We start from the raw sequence: 21250 nt of genomic DNA, 5'->3' as shown, positions 1-21250 counted from the left end.
AAATCAATGAAGATGGGCCAAAGTTATTTGGGGGAGGGGGGGGGGGGGGGGGTCTGTAACAACAAGGCATTGATTAGAGAGTTGATAATGTAAAATTGAATGCGTATAATGATCAATTTAATCAATCATAAAAATTAACCCTCTGATCAAGCGCTGATCTTTTTGTGATGGGGCGCAGATGTTTTCCTGTTATACACAATGGTCCTGTATTCATTTGTCCCGTTCCCTGTATCAACACCCTTCCTGTTCGCCCCTTCGTCCTGTATTCAACACATTTCATTAGTTCATGTTATAATTCGAGGACTTCTACCATTTACCCCCATGATAGATGGAAAATTGTAGATTCGATGGTGAGTCTGCATCCATGTGTGAATATTTGGTTAAATGGAATCAATTATCATACCATGGTTTTGTTTCTTATAACAGATTTGCAATAATGGTTCACTGAAATCATTTAATTTGATCTGGTGACAGCAAATTCATTAATAGAAAATGTGCATTTGTTATAAGAAGTCTTAATAGAGCAGGATGTATAATGTGCAAAATGTCCACCAGATTTCTGTTGTTCTAAAAAAAATTGACCCAGGCATACTTGCCCTGTATGTATATTCTGTGTTGGTTGATGACTCCATAATAACAGTCAAACTGCTCTCTTTCTCACACAGACAAGGATTCGTAAGATGAAAGAGATCCATGCAGGAGACCAAGTAATTGCCAAGCACAAAAACAATCGCTACTACAAATCAGTGGTGAAAGGGGAGAAGGCTCAGCTGTTCTGTCATGTGGAGTTCAAGGAAGACCAAAGCTTCTGTGATAATCTCTACCCTGAAGACATTGAGGTAATGACCAATTCCATCAAAATAACCTTTTTATACATCTGAGCCCACTTTCTCCATTCTAACTGCACTTAATGACTCGCCAGACTCATCGTATTTTGAGAGATTTGTAACTTTTGTATGAATTGAAAAAGAGAGAAAAAATATTTTTAGGAAGGCCACAAAATTATGGCATTTGAATTAAGTGTAGATCATTTAAACATTTGTATTAAATCCAGGTTGTGCAAGACGCAAGTCTGGTATATTTACAGTCACAACATAGCAAATGATAGGGTACACTTTATAGAATATTTACAAAAAATATAAGGATATTTTCACCTTCATTTATGAATATATGGCACAAAAAATAGCATTAAGCAATTGATCTTGTGACATAGTCCTGCTCATTTTGTATAGTCAACATAACCAATGATAGGGTATACTATATAAAATGTTTATAACAAATATAGGTAAGAATATTCGAACCTTCATTTAGGGATGTATAGTGAAGTGTGATTTACGAAAACACCTGATTTATTTTGTAACATTGTCCTGCTCTCTCTTTTACAGAGTCACAACATAGCCACTGACGGAGTACCTGAGGTCGGAAGCGACGTTGAAGTGCGCTGGGTAGATGGGCTCCTCTACCCTGGAACCTTCATTAACAGCTACTCTACTAAGATGTATGAGGTCCTCTTTGAAGATGGGTCTGTTATCACCGTCAAAAAGGAAGATATCTACAAGGACGGCGAACCCATGCCCAAGAGAGTTCGGTCTAGACTGGTGAGTAAGATTACTTTTTGGGGTGGGATAGGGGCATCACCGTCAAGAAGGAAGATATCTACAAGGATGGTGAACCCATTCCAAAGAAAGTTCGGTTTAGACTAGTGAGTAGGATAGCTGAAAAGGTGTGTTGTGCTTTTAGGGTTGGGATGGGAGAAAGGGCTTCACTGTTACGAACATAGTCATCTATAAATGACACCAATCCTGGCCCAAAAGAGTTTAGTTAAGACTGGCAGGGGGTCTTGGCCTCATGTTCTTGGATGATCTGCCAATGACGATGCTCTTATCTTTGCAAGAGCTCAACTTGAGCTCCTGTTCCTTGATTCCATTTTATCTTTTTTCTTGCCAACAATAACATTCTTGCAAGAGAGGGTTTGCTAGCAAATTGAGTATCTAGGCCATTCTCATTTGTAAAATCCTGGATCTGCTGCTTGGTAAGAGTAACATTACAAGAAGATTTTGAGAATTTTTTTTAATTTCCTGAGATATCTTTTGAAATGGAAATTGTGTTGGTGATTTCATTGGGATGCACGTTCCAGGTGGAATCAATATTTTGGATGAATGATTTTATGACTGGGTAATGTTTAAGGCAGGTAAAAAAGTAACGGCTGTGTCATTTTCTTTTCTTCCACCAGTCTGAAGCTACAGAAGTGCGGTATATTGGATTCAGTGATCTTGCTGTACTGTCCAACCAATACAAGGCAATCAAGACGGATGGTGACGAGAGAATGGCAGCAGGGATTTCAGCCACAGGAGCATCGACAGGATCAGGCATAGGATTAACCTCGGGTGTATCTTCTAATATTACCCCTGTCACTTCAGGAAATCAGGAAAGGACTGATTGCACCCCTGAAAAGGGATCAGTAACTCACAATGCATCCTCGTGGAAAACTATGTTTGGCCCGTCGACGAGCTGCGACATCCCAGACAGGAAGGAATCGACAGACGGTGTGAATGCGGGTATCGTAGAAATCAAAGATGAACCGGACTCTGTTTCTGTCACGACACTTTCATTGCCGTTCGATGATAGCAGTATTGCGAATCCCACGTTGCAAGGTGGTGTTTTAATCGCTCCGGGTGTGACAATAAAGACTGAATCAGACTCTCAAGCAATACAAGGGTCTAGCAGTGAAGGCCAAGTCTTCTTCCCTAATGATGCATCGCTGAAAATTGATACAGTGTCATTCAGACCGGGAGAAACGCCGCAGAATGGACAATTCTTTTCGCAGTGATTTCTGAAATAGCCATGTATAGGTTGTATAGTCAAGGCAAGTTGTTGAATAGCCACAGGATTGTTTTTACCCTTTTTTGGATGCTAGTTGCAGGGATTCATACATCCTGGCAAAGGACATAGCTTGAAATTATCGGTGAAGCCAGCAGCCAAGGAGAAATATTTATAATGCAGAGGTGTAAATGTACAGATGTGTTGTTCCATAAACAAAATCTACATCATTTGAGCATACATTCAGCAGACAGAAAAGTGAAAGTTAAACTCCACATGGAATTTCGCAGGAACTGAATGTCTTCTAGACATTCAATTTCAAATGCATGCTAGGTTTTTTCACATGCAATATATAACTTTGATGCATGAACACTTCAATGCATCTGTCCTATTTTCATTTCAGACCATTGTGCACTTTTCATTTTGTAACTACAGATACATGTTAGACCCACCATTCAATTATGAAAAAGGCCATTTATATCTTTGTGTGTCTTCCGAGATGTAGAATTGTCAATTTTACAATAACTCTTCTGATTTTCTTAAAACTAATATTTCTACCAGTGCCATCAAATAAAAAATCTCAAAATTTAAAGGCGATTTAGCATGTATATGTATCAAGTACTCTTGGTGTGATTTTGTAAACTGGTTTGTTTACTGGAATACAGAGTAGATTGGCTTAAGGGCTTGCACAATATTGAAAATTTTGGTATAGATTATTGCCAGCTGTCAAAAACGCAGTTAAATGTCAAATATTGTCAAGTAAAATTCACTAAATATTCTCTCTGCACTGAAATTTTAATGTAATAATATTCTGATATTATTGCCATATTGTGCAGCCGTATTTGCTATTCCATGCTAAAACTTACATAGAAACCACCTCTTTGTTATTTTTTAACTTGAATTTTTAGCAAATTGTTTCAGAGGTGTTAATATAACCTTGTATCTTAAAATTTAAGATTGTTTAAGACAGGTCATAAAAAGTTTAATTTTAGAATTATGACATAAGCAGCAGCTTTCTTTTGCGTAGAAAGAGTTTACTACAAGAATTAGTAGACTGTTTTCAGACAATGTTAGGTTGCCACCATTGCTATATTTCTAAAATAAAACTTTTCTGAGCTGTCATTGATTTTAACATTTTGAGATACAAAGTTTGAACAGCACTGCGATGAAACATCAACTCTTACCTTGAATTGCAACTTTGGAATTTCAGAAATTTGACATGCTGATAAAAATTTTTCTTATTAAACTTAAGATATTCTGTGTCAGAGGAATGCCATTGCAACAGCTTACACAATACACTTGTACACATAATTGTTTTCTCAATCGTTAGTACCTTTTTCCCTAAATTTCACTTTACAATGAAAATCCTAGGGGGTGTTTCACAAAGATGTAAGTATGACTTAGAGTTGCACTTTAATGCATAGTTGAGTGCGGTATAAAAGACATCACCGCATTGGTCAGATCATGCCAAAAGGACGCGCACTACTTTGTATTGATCAATAAGATTGTGTGTTGCATATCATGTACCCGTCGGCATTTAAGTACGATTTAAGTCATACTTAAATCTTTGTGAAACACCCCCCAGGTCGTGGTTGATATTGTCTTTTAATATTTTTGTATAATTGATTACCTCCAACTTTTAGACTGATATTTTTTTATACTCTAGGTCATAAGAATTCACTACAGTGCACATTAAATATTTGATGACCTCGTTTTGTATAGACTTGTACATGAAATGTATATACAGCATATAAGAAAATGTGCAGTTGTGCTTGGCAGTTTTAATATTAAATTAATGCAGCATGAGCTAGATATTCTAGCAGCTTTTAGTGTTGTAATGCTTTAAATGTCAACTGCCATAGGCAAAGTATGTAAAAGGTCTGTTCAGTATTCATACATAGATGCAGTCATGTGTTTTCACTGGCTGAAAATGAATTAATTTGGTTTGTAAATTATGATAAAAATTTCTATATTTATGGTTTATTTATAAAATGATTTACTTGAAATAAGAATGAAAAAAAAATGATTTTGAGAGTTTACTAAAAGTTGACTGTGAATAAAGTGGGTTTATATGAAATTTCAGGTATCAAGATTACCCCTTCAAGCATCAATTTATATGTTTCTATGATAATGAGACTGGTCAATGTAGAAATTATTGAAAATGTAAAGAACAGCAAAATTCACCATCCAAAATTCAGTTGCTGTATTCATCGAATTATTTTCTGTGTCGACTTCGGTCCCTTGCTTTTTAGTGTTTGGAGCTGTGGATTTCTCATCCACAGGGATCCAATGGGACGGCAGTGAAAAATGAAGTGGTGCAAAACCATTTGCCAGCGCTGTCGACTTTGAAATTTCCTATGTCTTGCCTACAGTTAGCTATCTCTAACCATTCCCTTGAATTTGAAACCATGTTGAATTGTATCATGAAAACTCATCCTCCCTAGGTTTTTACTTTTGAATTTGTTACATGCTTTTCATTTTCTACCATATAGATTATAACCATGAGAAACATAATGTATAGCATACTGTAAATACATGTAAATTCATTTGTAAAGATTACATTTTGATACAGTGTTTCTGTGTTTGCTTGCATTATGGGTATGTGGTATTTATTTAAAAAAAAACAAAACAAACTTATGTCATGTTATTGCCAATGCACTGTGGAGTCCTTGTTAAGTTAACGCTATGTGCAGTTGAAAAGAATTCTGTGTCCTTTGAGATTTCTTATGGGCAAAGAGTATAGTGAAATACAGAAGAATATGCAAGCAGATAGTTGACTCGTTTGATATCTATAACACATATAATATGAAATGGCCTGAGTTTGAGAAAACTTTTTTTCAGAAAAAACTACGAGCTGCAGTTGTAAGTTACTGATGTGGTGACATTGTTGAAATGCATCATTTACACCTTGCTTATTTTGCAGATAACATTTTGTTGATAATAATTGGTCAGTACTGATAAGAATTATTTCAGGACAGCCCAATATTTGACCAGTTTCATCCTTTTTTCCTATCTTATTAAGGCCACCGCACACCTTACAACCCAACTGGTCTTCGACTGGCTTGCGACTGAGTCAGGGGAGATGTGACGTCACAGCTCTTGTCAGCTTGATAGTCACAGACCGGTCAGAGACAAGTCGCAAGGAAAATCGTAAGGATTTGACATGTCGAATCCTTATGACTGAATCGCAAGCTCAATCCAACTTCCAGCCAATCAGATAGCAGTGTTGCACGACGTGTATATGATAAACGCGCATACGCAGTAGTAAGCGCATTTTCTCAGTTGCTATGGCTAAAAGTAAAAAGCGCATGCGTGAGTCGCATGGTAATCGGATCGCAAGGTGTGCGGTGTCGAGGCGTATGACTACCTAGCGATTCACTTCCCCTCAGTCGCAAGCCAGTCGCAGACCAGTCGGGTCATAAGGTGTGCGGTGGCCTTTATACTGCACATGACATTTGGATATTTCATGCAGCAAAAAAAAAGGCACAGTTCATGTCATGCCACAGTCACACCAGCGAAGCCTACTCAAGGCAGACCTAAGCTATTATGTTATTTCCAATTGCATGCCATCGTTCAATCTGGAGCCCGTTTCGTCGGTGTGACTAAAGCACTAGTGATAAAGCATCACCCATATGTGAGTTACATTGTACACCTTTTTGAATTAACGTATCTGCCAAAAGATTTTTGTTTTAACGCAAATAAAAAAAGTCCCAACACAACTCTTCTGCATACGCTCTGACTGGTTTAAATGAAGTTCCATGTGCGTAGGGGAGTGCTGTTTGATTGCCACTTATACTGCTATGGGTTGTCAATGTCCTTTACTTTACTATATTTTAATGCAAAACCCTCTTTTTTGTAGCAAAAGTGAAAGAAAATGCTGGTTTTCTGATACTCTGTACATGTTCAAATAAATATATAAATGTTGAGAGATTTTTTATACGTATTGAAATACAACAAATACAGTAGATCTGTATACCTGTACATATATGTTCTTTAAATGTTTAAGAATTATGTCAAGTATTTGCCAAAAGCTTTATTTTGTTTCCCCTTTTCTTAGAATAACCGGTTTTATAACTTAAAAAGAACTTAAAAAGAGGAAACAACAACCCTTGAATAAGGAATCTGGGAACAATGTGTAATACCAGTTTTGTCAATAATATCAGAACTCCAGTCTTATTTATTCTGTAATTTCATAAGTGCTTGCTTGGTAGAACTTACACTCGGGCAAGTACTAGTACTATTACAACCACATGCAATTTCTTATGCACACAAGTGAACTGGGGATATCATGATTCCTTGGTACATGTATTCGATAAGCACATAAATGAAACCACCAGCTACAGCACAGGATTTGATGTGAGTGGGTAGATCCTGGCTCAGACCTGTTGCATGTAGCTGTGATCAAACACAACTAAAACATCGGATAAAAATTGTTTTTGAAGTTTTATTTTATTCACTGTATGATTGATTGTATTGATTATTGTGTATGATTAAAATTGTACCCATGATCAACTGTTAAGTTTCATGTAATTGGGCCAGGGTTTCAAAAAGATTGCTATCCTATGGTATCTTACAACTGTTATGATGATCAACAGCTTATCAAAATTAAGGATTTTGTGCAACAAGAATCTAATTTGTTTGTATCAAGTTGTATTTGATTCAGGTGTTCATATTTTGGAGTCAATAAAATATGCAGGGGCCCAATTTAGACCATTTATTTGTAAATGTAATTCTGAAACCTCTGCAGAGTCCAGTCATTGGGTGATATCAAGTTTGGTGTTGGTGCTAGCATTGGTGTTAAGCACAATCAGTGTGCCTTCTCTAGTCTCAAAACCTAACTTGAGTTTACAAACTTTCAAAATCATCAACACCTAGAGACATTTTCCCCGGACCAGCTTTCATTTTTAGTCTGGTGCTTAGCTGATGCAAATATCTGCACAGCAGGCCAACAACACCAAAATGTCAACACCGAACTTGAGATTGGCCATTGAGGCTGTTTTAATCACCCTTGATAAGTTTGGCAGCAATGCTGAGGACATTACTTGGAATAATGGAAGTAGACATAAAGTTATCTGCCCATGTGTTATTGAATAGCGTTAAAAAAAAAATCAATATTGCCCAGATCGGTATTACAACTTGGGCATCAATCACTAATTCATTTATCGGCCAACTCACAGAGAGATACACTTTATTATTCACCAGCGTCACTTCTGAATATTTTTGTTACCATATATATATGCAGATGAACAACCTGTGTAAATTGATAGATTTTTGATTAATTCAGTGTAAAATGAACTTAATTTGTTGCGTGATGACATGTTAATTTATGAGGAATGGCAGCAGGAGGTATATCATCCAGTGATGGTTAATTTTTAAAATATTTTTCCCTATTGATGTGGATGGAAAAAAAATACTTCTGTTGCTGTGATGTTTTTTTTTTCTGTGAATAAAAACCTTCAGGAAAATAATCATTTATGGAACTGTGTTTCACATTTGATTGTGCTGGTTGTAGGTCATGAAAAAGTCACAATTAATGAAAGTCAAGTATTTAGAATGTATTACCCCACATCCATGCATGACAAAAGACTGAACTGAATCAGAGCTTGGCTAGCAACTTCCTGCCCCAAATACAAACAAGTGGGTTAAGAAAATGAACGGCTCATTCAGACATGCTAAAGGTATATGTATCCTCTGGTGAGTGTTTCATAAAGTTAGAGCGACTTTAAGAACGACTGGTGATCCTTTCTTGTGGTAAATGGTATATTCATTGGCGATGGTTAAGTGCGTAAGAAAGGATCACCAGTCGTTCTTAACTAACGAACAGCTTTATAAAACAACCCCCTGGCAAAACATCACTACTACTGTCATCCTCATCACCGCCACCACCACCACCACCATCATCATCATCATCACTACCATCATCATGATCATCACCACCACCACCACCACCACCACCATCATCATGATTATCATCATCGTCGTCTTCTTTATTATCATGATTATCATCTAATATACTTTGTGTATTCAGTGTGTGGAGTCGGTTACATTGGTGTGACTCCGTGACTATAGCATTATTATTAAGTAAGCAAATTTGTAGATAAAGAATATGAGCATGTGCAGTAAAAGGCCACGACTGAAACCCTGACATAGCAACGCTTTATTCATGCAAAATAGATGCCAACCACTGCAGCTTCTATACCTCGTTCACATTTGCTCTACGGCGGCCGTACGGCGAGTCGAAAACAGCCGTTTCAACATTTTTGTACCAGCTACATAATAGGCGGTTTGAATAAAATTGAATAAAACAGCTGTTTTTTTTCGATTCGCCGTACGGCCGCCTTAGAGCAAATATGACTAAGGTATTAGCTGAACAGCGGGGAATAGAAGAGCTGATCTTTATGTGGAAACCATGGAGGCGGGGGGGGGGGGGGGGGTCGGGGTCCAAAAAGAAAGGCATTTTCCATGGGTTATGCAATGAGCCTGCTTCGGGGTCCAAAAACAAAGGCATTTTCCATGGGTTATGCAATGAGCCTGCTACATTGCTATGTCGGTGCATAAATAATATTTTGTGTTACGCATACTTGGAAGTCCCACATTATTCGACAGTCATACCGAGGCAGCCACGAAACCAACTCCAAACCGACTGCATTTCATTGGAGATAACACAGCTTTGGTCCGTCTCGGGTCTTGTTTTGCGTTGTGACTTAACTGACACTAGGATAATGGCGATGGTTGTTCCGCAGGATAACGCTGACTACTATGAAGGCAATGATGTGGATGGAAAGGCCGTGACGTTACTCGCGAGAAGTGGTCATTTTATGGTCATGATTTGATGGCCGTCAACACTTTACCTTACACTGCAAAAACTCCGGTGTTGATTTAACACCAGCCCGGAATCTATATCTGTCCACACCAGAGAAGTGTTAAACAACACCAGTTTGGTGTTGGTCTAACACCAGATATGTGTTTATACAACACCAATTAGTATTAAAACAGCATCGGTTTGATTCCAAACTGGTGTTATTTCAATACTTCTCTGGTGTGGACAGATGTAGATTCCGGGCTGGTGTTAAATCAACACCGGAGTTTTTGCAGTGTACCTCAACACCAAAGATGGTGGTTTAGTGTAAAGGAGTTTTAAAGGACGGACTGGGAGTAATGGCAAACTCGAGCAATTTGAACCATGTTCCAAACAGACAGCAGAACGGATTTATGTCGGACATGTGCTTGGTAAGTCTTCTTCACAATTCGATAGAAACAATTTAATTGGATCGGATGTTCGATCAAAATAGAAAATTAACGTATTTTCTAATTGTCAGTGCAGACGAAATTCGAATCATCTTTAACATTATCCATCGTACACAACACAATGCAAAATAATGCATGCAAAGAGGCTTAATGATAACCCCCTCCGCTAAATAAAGAAAATAAAATCATACGCACGCAAGTCCCAAAATGTGCGCCTCTGGCACTGGCGTAAATCCGGGGGGGGGGGGGGGATGGGGGGATATATCCCCCCCACTTTCGAGGAGGGTGGATGGCCTTTACAAACATCCCCCCACTTTTTACGAAAGAAATTTAAAAAAAATCACAAGAGATAATTGTTTTATTGGTGAAAACTCTTCCTAAAATACCGCTTAACAAATAAAACAATATTATTGAATCATAAAATGCAAATAAAGAGCCAGTTCACCATTTCCAAACGAAATACTTATGTCCTTATTATAACATTGAAGAGAAACCCCCGTTTCTTCCAATTCATCAATGTTGGGGTCTTTGGGAAGGGATTAAGATGGAATGTCAAAATTTTTTGAATGTAATCTCTAATAAAACCATTAAACCATCATGGGGTAAAAAAGATAATAATATTGGAGGGGGGCATTTTCACGGTAACTGACATTACACGCCACAATGTTTTCACACCTTCCATTGTGTGTATCTCTAAAACAACAAATGATGGGAGCTTGCTTTTGATAGAGTTAATAAAATCATGGACCTATGAAAAGATGGACGATTAACGCGAGCATTTCTTTGACCCAATGATAGTCACCGTCACCTGGTTATGCGCATCTTAATGAGAACATACAGGTGTTGTAACAATAGCAATTACCATGACTACCAAGGGTATCTGATCACTCAAAGACGGAACAGTTTCCCGGTCTTGATTTTTGTTGGCTGATCCCCTGTTTCAGTATGTGCCTTTCAGTCAATATGCTTCATATATGGATCAGCAAACTTGAGAAGCAGACGATTTTTATGATATAAAATATGATATTATTCGATCCGCTAACTACCGCTCACACATAAGGACCTCAATAACATTGAAAGATACACGATCTACACATGTTATGTGCCACGTATATCTGGAATATTATGGAGAAACTTGGGAAAATTGAATTTTAAATGGTAAACAATCAATCACGATATTGCCTCTATATTAAAATATGCAGACATTTCTCCAAATAAAACACATGGAACTAAGATTAACAAAGGTAAACAAAAACTGCACATCGATTATCCATTATTTCATTGATTTTCTATCAACTGCGCATATAATTTGTGAAATATAAATGTCCAATCACGAACTAATTCAGTCCCTTCTCACGGTGACGATCATAGGACCAAAGAAGACTAGTATGAAGAGAATGTTATTCAGATGACAATTACCGTCACCTGTTAGTGAATTCATTATCTAAGCGATGAATGTCCATCTCTTCATAGGTCCATGATAAAATGAACCTTGCTGTATACTCTGATACTAAGTTTTCCTATGCAACCACATTTTTTTACGCATCAGCAAGCAAAAATGTGTCGGTAACTGACATTACGCAAAAGGACATGCAATTTCAGGGTGTTCATTAAAATTGAAATATCTCATGTCCCTGAGTAGATAGAGAAATAATTTGAATATGTAAATATACCTCCGTTACTAGGTTAAGATGTGTCAAAATATTAAACAATTTCTTTTTGTCTTTTTGGGACTATGATAATTTTTCCACAACCATGCTGGTAACTGACATTACACTTAATTTGCCATAGAGATAACACATGGAAGTCAAATGTGTGGAATCATTGCATTGTATCTTCTGTGCAGGGCTTCACATGAAAGTGAGCTTGATGTGGAAGTACACCCGAGTTTTTAGGAACATTTCAATGAAAATTTTTTTTCTTTTTCTTAATTCCTTTCTTTGATTTGAACATTTTTATCATTACTTGTCCGTAACTGACAATACACATTAACATTTACCAGTGCTATATGATTTTCAAAGGCATAATTTTCTTGGTACTTATATGTAAGGCTTTTTAAAATCATAAAAGTTTCATAATACTTCACATTTTTAATTATCAAAAGATAAGAAATGTATGTTTTACTTACTCGGGGGGGGGGGGGGGAGGGGTCATAGCAGCTACATGTTTTCCTATAGTAATTTAATATTGCATTGACTGTACACATGGATTTTTCTGACTATACACCCATACTATATTTATCAGTTTTATATTGACTTTTTAAACCTTTTCCTTCTCCAACCTCCCCCTCCCCTCAAAAAAGGCAAAATGAATAAGGGCCTCCCCCCTAGGCTACATGTACCCCTCCCCCGAATCTCATGCAGCCATGTAGTTTTATTGATTTCTATTCTGGTCAGTGCAAGCAATGGTTGTTCATATCTGTCGGATTTCAATTCTCTTCATAATTTGTTTAATCATTTACTTTGCTAATTTCTTTTATAAGCTGTCAACAAAAAATAAACTCCAGCTTCTAAACTGAAACTGAACTAATTGTAAATTAGAAAAAAACACCACAGTTTTAGTAGATCCATGCAACATTGATCAGAACTGTCAAATTTCACTTTTCATCTATACTTGTAAACCAAAAACAAAATTGTATCACACATCCACACTACTAACAGGTATAAAATCCAGGAATTTACTTTTAGCGAGGCAATGCTCAAAAGAATCCTAGAAACTAAAAAAGGGACCCTGGAAATCCCCTTCATCACAATGTTAAGCTTAAAAAATGTTGCAGATTTAGGCAATAGGTTGGGAATAGTACCCCCTACCCCCCACCCCCCCCGAAAACCAAACAAAAAATTGTCTGATACAAACAATTAGGTACTTGGTAAGTGCATGTACAAAACAATTTCATAGTAATTTTTTTTTGCACGATGGGAATGCAACTGATTCAGCCCCCCTTTATGATCTCGGCACGCGCATTACCCATGGCATTATCTACAAAACTATAAAATCAAATTCTGCAAAAAATCTCATTGCTGATTAATTATGCTAATTTATGCGTAAAATCATAAGTTTGATCTAATTAATAAAATAATGACCCTAAAATGCTAATTTTTGTTTCACATACTCTAGATAGGCATCTGATCAAATTTATTTTTCAAAAATTTAAACATCACATTTATTTTCTTATGTATTCTATTGTTTTCTAAATTTCTTATGTATTTCTATGTTTTTTGACTTTTTTTTTTAAATTGTTTTTTCAATGGAAATTGTCAGGGACTTTATTTTGGCCCTATACAAGATAAAATTAATTGATTTTAGCAGTAAAAGGAAAAATAATGATACATTTTATGAATTTTGGCTGAAAACACTATTTGCATTGGATTTGTACACAAATTCACGTTTTTGAGTAATTTGGGGTCTGCATGCACTTACAAAATGTTGCGTAATTTCGGAACCGTGTACCCGGGGGTCACAATTTTGGTCTCAAAAGTTGCTCGAGACTTGAGGTAAAAAGTCAGCGAGCGACGCGGTCAAAAACATTTGAGCAGTGGATTTATCGCGAAAAATGTCGAGGGGGGCTGAATCAGCCCCCCCAGTCTTCTTAGGGTTAAATAACAAGTATACAATATTTCTTCACCAGAAAATTGACCACATATTTGCATTTCAATATTGGTAACCAACGTTTTATCATGGTAACTGACATTACATCTCGGTAACTGACATTACATTTTCCACTTGGTAACTGACATTACATATAATTAATGGTACCCTATGGCTTCATTGTTAATTGGTAATCTTTAATTTTGGTGTAGAAGGGAGGGGTGTTAATCTACCAAGTTTCATATAATATATCCTCTTTTCCAGGAAATGAGAAAAAAAGTTCATGTTTTCGGTAACTGACATTACATACCATATCAAATACTTCATCAATGTTTTTTTATCAGATGAATGAATTAATGGTGTTTCTTTCTGTGGGATTTTAAAAAGTGTTATAATAGCAAGCTAAATCACAGGCGAAAACATCATGATCAAAACTGTTCTTTAAAAATCTGTCAAAACAAAATATGTATCAATATACTATTTTCAACACTAATTTGTATCCATGCTTTGGCAGCCATTTTGAAATAAAAAATGGCTGCCAGAGTCGGAAAAAAATTTTGTCTCAGAAACTTCAGGTCTTGTTTTATTAAAAAACATAAAGCATTTGACATGATTATCAACTTGATTTTTTTGCCTCTGTGTCCATCTGTGGTGAAAATGCCCAGGGGTATTTGCCATATGGACATACAGTGGCGTAACTATGGGGGGCACATCCCCCCATCGGCTGACCAAAAAAAAAAAAACGGGGAAAGGGGAAAAGGGGAAAAGGAGAAAAGAGGGAGAAAGGAAGAGAAACGTAGTGGGAAAGAAGAAAATATTATTCATTATAATGTTATATCATATTATAATTATGTTATGTTACATTACATAAGAAACATATTTATCATAACTTTATGAAACATAATTTGCCCAGGACCTACGTCTTCATTGTTCATGGTGCTCGCATTGTCTGTTTAACGTGATATATAATCCTGTTGTACTAAAACATCCCGTTTTCAAGTCAATATAAACCAAATATATTTCCTAGCACTTGAGTTATCATTGTTTTATGTAGTGACATATGCTTCTTTTTCACGACTCAAAAAGTGATTGCCCCATGTTAAGGTCTTCGTATATATGAAACATTTCCTGTCCGTGATTACGTTCGCATTAGTGGATTGGTGAGATATGTCTGCTTTTCATAAATTCCTAAAATCAGTCCTTAAAATGTCCCTTCTGATCTGAATATCAAAAATTTTCAGCTCGCGCTTCGCGCTCGCATCATTTGATTAATGAAATACGTATGGTCCTAGTTAATTCTTACAAAAAAACCTTAGAATGCCCCACTTCAGGTCTGAATTATCTGATTGATTGATTGATTGGTGGGGATTTTTTTACCTGATTGCTAAGAAAGCATGAATGCTTGTAAGCAAGCAACCAGAGGACCGACGGCTTAAGGTCCTCTCCGAATGACCTGGTAATGAGGATTAATGCCTTACCAAAGGGCACTAGCGCACCAAGTGTGAATCGAACCCGGGTCACCAGAATACGATTCCCCCGCTCTACCGACTGAGCTATCGCGCCTCCTTTATCTAAATTTTCAGCTCGCGCTTCGCGCTCGCATTGTTTAGCGAGACAGGTACCTATCATGATTACACAAATTTGATTATAATGTCCCTTTTTAGGTGTGAATATAAAAAAATTTCAGCTCGCGCTTCGCGCTCGCATTATTTGATCAGTGAGATACATATCAGTTTAATGACATTGTCCTTAAAATGTCTCTATTAGGTCAGTATAACTGGCAACTGAGCGCGCTCACTAGCGCACTCACTCAGTGATTCAAAATTTTTGCTGGTGCCCCCCCCCCATGCCGTGACCCACGGTACGCCACTGTGGACATATCAATGGCAATTCCTTGCATATCTAAAAACATGATTGCAAAAAAAATGCCAAAATATTTCAGTCATCCCCCCCACCCAACAATACGGATTTACGCCAGTGGCCTCTGGGCCCGTCTTACATAGAGTTACGATTGATCCAATCAATCGTAACTCTGGAAATCCATCAGTGTCACATTTTTTTCTACAGGAAATTTGCACTTTGTCTTTCGTAAACAAAGAGAATATTCAGAACAAACATGCATAATAGATATTGATGATGGCTTTCCATAGTTGCGATTGATCGGATCAATCGCAACTCTTTTTATGACGGGGCCCAGATATGACGCAGTCACGAAAACAGCCGTTTTAACATTTTTTTGTACCAGCTACATATAGGGGGGTTTAAATAAAATGAATAAAACGGCTGTTTTTTGCGACTCGCCGTACGGCCGCCGTAGGGGAAATATGTCTGCAGTATTAATCAAGTTACGTTTGATTTTCAGAGTTTCGACTAATCGTAACTCTTTTTAAAGTAGACCTATGATTCTGATGAACTGTTTGAAAATTGGCAGTGCCCGAAATGTATTCTCCAAAGTGTATTACCTTTTTGGAATGATCCTGATCTATCTACTGAAGTCGTGTATAACTGTAATAATATTTCTGTCGACGCACATGATGATAGGTCAACCGAAACTAATGATTTTGCTCTAAAAGATATTAAAGGTATAAAATTAGCTCATCTTAATGTCAGAAGCATTGTTAATAAAGTTGATGATTTACAATGTTGGCTGAATAATAACCCTTATGATCTACTAGGAGTGTCAGAAACATGGTTAACAAAAGAACATTCTGATAGCTTGATTTTTGTTAAAGGTTATAAGTTTGAGAGGAAGGATAGATGTACTCATGGAGGTGGAGTGGGATGTTTTATATCAGAAAATTTATCGTATATAAGGAGATTGGATCTTGAATCTGTTGCCTTAGAAATGATTTGGTTGGAGTTGCAACGTAGCAATAGTAGCTCATTATTTATTGGTATATTGTATAGAAAAGCGGATAATCATTTAGATTTTTTTGACAGTCTTAAAAGTAATCTTGAGAAATTGTATACAGTTACAAACAACGTTTTAACTGTAATATGCAAGCCATAAATAATCTTTCTAGAAAAGTTTCCAGTCTCCTTACTACAATGCAAATGACACATATATGAACCCACTAGAATTTCACCACATAGCCAGTCAGTAATCGATTTGGTATGTATTTCTGATGCACTTGTTGACAATATTATTAAGTCAGGAGTGCAGTCAGCTGAACTTAGTGATCACTCTGTGATTTTTACTGCAATTAAAGGGAAACATCAATCCCTTTCTCCGAAAATAACTAAATGTCGTTCATTCAAGTACTTTGAGAAATTTAAAGATGATGTAAGGAAAGTTGATTGGCATGAGTTTTATTCCTGTGGGACTGACGTTGAAAAATTGTGGCACTACTTTAAAAACACACTCCTGGACATTTGTGACAGGCATGCCCCCGTGATATCAGTGCGGCAAAAACAAAGAGGGGTACCTTGGATAAATGACGATTTTTTTTTGTGTTAGCACGCGAAAGGGATTATTATCGAAAGCAATTTAGAAAAACAAGATTAATTTATTGGTGGAATAAATTTCAGTTTTCCCGTAACAGAGCTAATAACTTGATTAAAAATTTGAAAAAGAAGTATTATCAGGACAAATTTAAGGACTGCGAAAATGACATAAAAAAGAACTGGAACATTTTATCGAAGCTTATACCTAAGAAAAATAAAACCACGAGTCATGATGTTAAATTAACAATTGATAATGATCAAATACCTAACAATGAAATAGCTCACGTTCTAAACAAAGCCTTTAATGAAGTCGGCTCAAGGTTGCAAACCGCTTCGGGTAATTTCTCGAAAGATTTATTAAACAATTTACAAACTCTGTTTATTCCAGATTGTGAATTTAAATTTTATGCAATCAAAAAGGAGTATGTTTTGAAAGAACTATTACATATTGATTGTTCGAAAGCGGTCGGAGTAGATGGCATTCACCCTAAGTTTCTTAAGCTGGCAGCAGAGAGTATAGCTGGCCCTTTAACCCATTTATTTAATGCAACTTTACAAACTAGTGTTATTCCAGAAGATTTCAAAACAGCAAAAATTACTCCTGTACATAAGGGAGGATCATTTGATATTGACAATTATAGACCAATTTCTGTGCTTCCAGTCCTGTCCAAAATACTAGAGAGAGCAATACATGATCAATTGTATAAGTACTTAAATGTAAATGATCTACTTGCAAATTGTCAGTCTGGCTTCAGACCGTCTTATTCTACTGCCACTTGTCTAACTGAGATAACAGACTTTTTGTATGATAAAATGGACCGAAAACATGTTACTGGTGGTATTTTCTTGGACTTACGCAAAGCTTTTGATGTTATTCCTCACAGTTTTATACTTGCAAAACTTAAGTACTATGGTATTACTGGCAATGAATACAACTGTATGGAATCGTATTTAACAGACAGAAGGCAATTTGTAATGATTAACAGTTGTCGCAGTGAATTTTTGAAGATAAAATCTGGTCTTCCACAAGGATCTATACTGGGTCCATTGATATTTTGTATTTTTATTAATGACATGTGTAATTTGAAATTGCATGTACATTCTAAAATGTCTCTTTTTTTTAAATTTAAGTTTTTATTGAAATAAATCATAACAATCACAATATTTACAAATAAAATGTCTCTTTATGCTGATGATACCGCCATTTTTAATCACGGTGAATCAATTAAGGAGGTACAAAAGTATTTGCAAGATGATTTTGATTCAATAAGTAAATGGCTAGACTTAAATAATATGCATTTACACCCGCAAAAAACAAAAGTCATGGTATTTGGTCAAAAGAAAAAGTTGAGGGGTGCTCATTTGTCAGTGAAATTCAGGAACATACAATTAGAAAATGTAAAAAAGATTAAATACTTAGGTGTCATGCTCGATCCGGGCTTGACTTGGTGCGAACATATTACTAATATCGTTTGTAAAATATATCGGGCAATAGGTTGTGTAAGGCGGATTAAGCACTTACTGTCCTTTGATATCATGAAGAAGCTGTACTTTTCTATGATTTTACCTTACATTGATTACTGTATTACATCTTGGGGAAGCAGTGCAAAAATACATTTAGATAAGATACAAAAACTTCAAAATAAATATGCCAGAATGCTTTTGAAAAAAGATTATAATACATCACAAATTTCTTTGTTGCAGTCACTGAAGTGGCAATCAGTAGATCAGCGTATAAAATATCAGTATTGTGTTCTTGTATATAAAATAATGAATGATTTAGTTCCAAATTATTTAAAACCTTTAGTATGTAAACGGCCCGTGAAATACAGGACACGGTTTTCTTTACGATGCCCCCTTCAGCTTCCCAAAGCTAGAATTGAACATAAAAGAAAATCTTTCGCATATGTCGGACCCAAATTATTTAATGCACTTCCTTCAAATTTACAAGTTTGTACCTCCTTGTTAGTTTATAAAAAAATTATGCAAAGCCTTTCATACGAATTGATAAAGAGCGAAATGATATTCCATTGATTTACAATGCTATGTATGTTTAAATTGTCACTTCCCACTCTATATTTTGGTGTTAATTGTTTCTGATGTTAGATATTTTGTATTTTATATTTTTGATGTTGTTTGTTGTTGTTGTTGTTGTTCATAGTTATCTTGACATGTATTTTAAACTGCAGGGCGCCTTTGTAAAGCAGTTTTAAGAACTGAACAGGCCTACCCTGCAGTATAAAATAAATAAAACAAAATAAATAAATAAATAGACCCCAGATGTCGAAAGAAGTGACACAAAACAAAAATTACAAGACATTCTTTTGAAGTTAGATAGCGTGTTATTTATTTCTATAAGGCAAGATATTTAGCTGAAAAAAAAATCAGGAGAAAGTCCGCCTTCAACTCGAGTCTATTTAGATATGAAGAGTAAAATTAAAAAGGCAAATTCGAAAATTCCATCCAAATCGAAAAAAAATGACATTTCTATACTTTGTATTATTTTATCCTTTTATATTCACTTCCATGAAATCTGAAACATTTAATTTTTCCTTACATGATTGTGGATAAAGAATCTCCTTTATCTCAATTAATGGTCTCATTTTTTGCAGTAAAATACAAATGAAAAAAGTGTCTAGTTGTCAATTATACAAGTAGATTAGATTTTGGATCTAAGTCTAAGATTAGCTGGACTTAACTAATTCTTCATAGCAACGTTTCACGAAAAATGGGTTTGTGACATGATGATTAATATATTCATTTGAACATAAATTCTTTCACCGAGATTTTGTTTTCTCTTTTCTGAAGTAAATGCAAACTTTAGAATGCTTTAATATTTTATTTTATCTGATTCGATGAAAGTTGACTATTTTTTTCAACATCTTCAATTTAATCCATTCCACTTGATCAGGGCGTGGTTCCCCTTTAAAAGTATTCGATGAATGTTAGTTTGTTTACATCGTACAATTCAATTGAAAAAATACAAATTTTACGTAATCAAAGCTATATACACATTTCATTTCACTATATGAATATAGAATTGCACATTAGAAAAATATTGTATGCTGATACACTGACTTGAGTTTGCAAGATAACATTGCTTTATACGTAATCAAAGCAATATACACATTTCATTTCACTATATGAAAATAGAATTGCACATTAGAAAAATATTGTATGCTGATACACTGACTTGAGTTTGCAAGATAACATTGCTTTCTTTCAATATTGTTCAAAAATTTGTAACGTTTTATTTGTTCTCTTAATGCATTTGACCATTGACGGCGGAATTTTAGGGGGGACCACCAAAATTTTTTGACAAGCAAAAAAAAAAGAAAAAGTTTATCAACCAAAAACTTTTAGGGGGGGGGGTGCAGGAAACAAAATTTTTGGGGGATCGTCATCCCACCTCAAATTTAGGGGGGACACGTCCCCCCGTCCCCCCGCTTCCGCCGCCTATGCATTTGACTAAAATTATTTCGTCTCCTGCAGATCACTTCTCTCAATAATAACTGCATATACATTTATACAAAAGGAGAAAAAGTTTCTATATTTCGGTAGAAATTTCCTGACTTGAAATAAAAAAAAATATATATACATAACTTTAATATTTAAATGAAATATTACAATAATTTAAAATCACTCCTTTAATACATGATGTCTAGAATAAGCTTAAAAATATCCAAAAGCAAACTTTAATTTTATTTACATGTAATTATTTATTATTTATTTCTATGTAAAATACATTAAGTATGAAGGAGGCTCATGGGAAAATCATGAGGATTAATCAATTTGCATAGCTTACAAAGAATTGTTAAAATCCAGAAAATTAATAAATTTTGACCAACCTCATCCAGGACAATGATTATCACTGGCACAGAAAGAAATATGATTTTAAATCTAAAAATGACGTTTCTTTGTAAAATATTTGTTCTTGACAGCACGTGACAAATACAGAAGTAATAAAAGTCACCTGCATTCTACAGTTGACTCTGATGTCTATATGGAAATGGCACAACACTCATAAAATTGCATATGGCAAAATGAGGCAATAATAATTTTGTTCTGGTTATTCTTTCATTCATGAAATATAAGCAGGTTTTATTGCACTTCATCTTAATTATTGCACTTGAGGTAAAAAGAACAAAAG

At 35.7% G+C, this 21250-nt stretch overlaps 1 protein-coding gene across 4 annotated transcripts in view; it reads left to right on the top strand.

The window, feature by feature from the left end:
* LOC129271070 (lysine-specific demethylase 4A-like) overlaps positions 1-5379 on the top strand; it is a 35323-nt gene extending 29944 nt beyond the window's left edge. For all 4 annotated transcript variants that reach the window (XM_054908423.2, XM_054908424.2, XM_054908425.2 and 1 more), the window contains 3 exons: positions 666-839; positions 1386-1598; positions 2234-5379. In XM_054908423.2, the coding sequence (XP_054764398.2) occupies positions 666-839; positions 1386-1598; positions 2234-2830 (984 nt within the window). In that variant the 3' untranslated portion in view covers positions 2831-5379. The remainder of the gene's footprint in view (positions 1-665; positions 840-1385; positions 1599-2233) is intronic.
* The last annotated feature ends 15871 nt before the right edge of the window (positions 5380-21250 follow it).

This window comes from Lytechinus pictus, chromosome 11, assembly GCF_037042905.1.
Source record: "Lytechinus pictus isolate F3 Inbred chromosome 11, Lp3.0, whole genome shotgun sequence".
Classification (NCBI taxonomy): domain Eukaryota; kingdom Metazoa; phylum Echinodermata; class Echinoidea; order Temnopleuroida; family Toxopneustidae; genus Lytechinus; species Lytechinus pictus.
The sequence above is the reverse complement of the archived record's forward strand: the minus strand, read 5'-3'. Positions and strand labels throughout refer to the sequence as shown.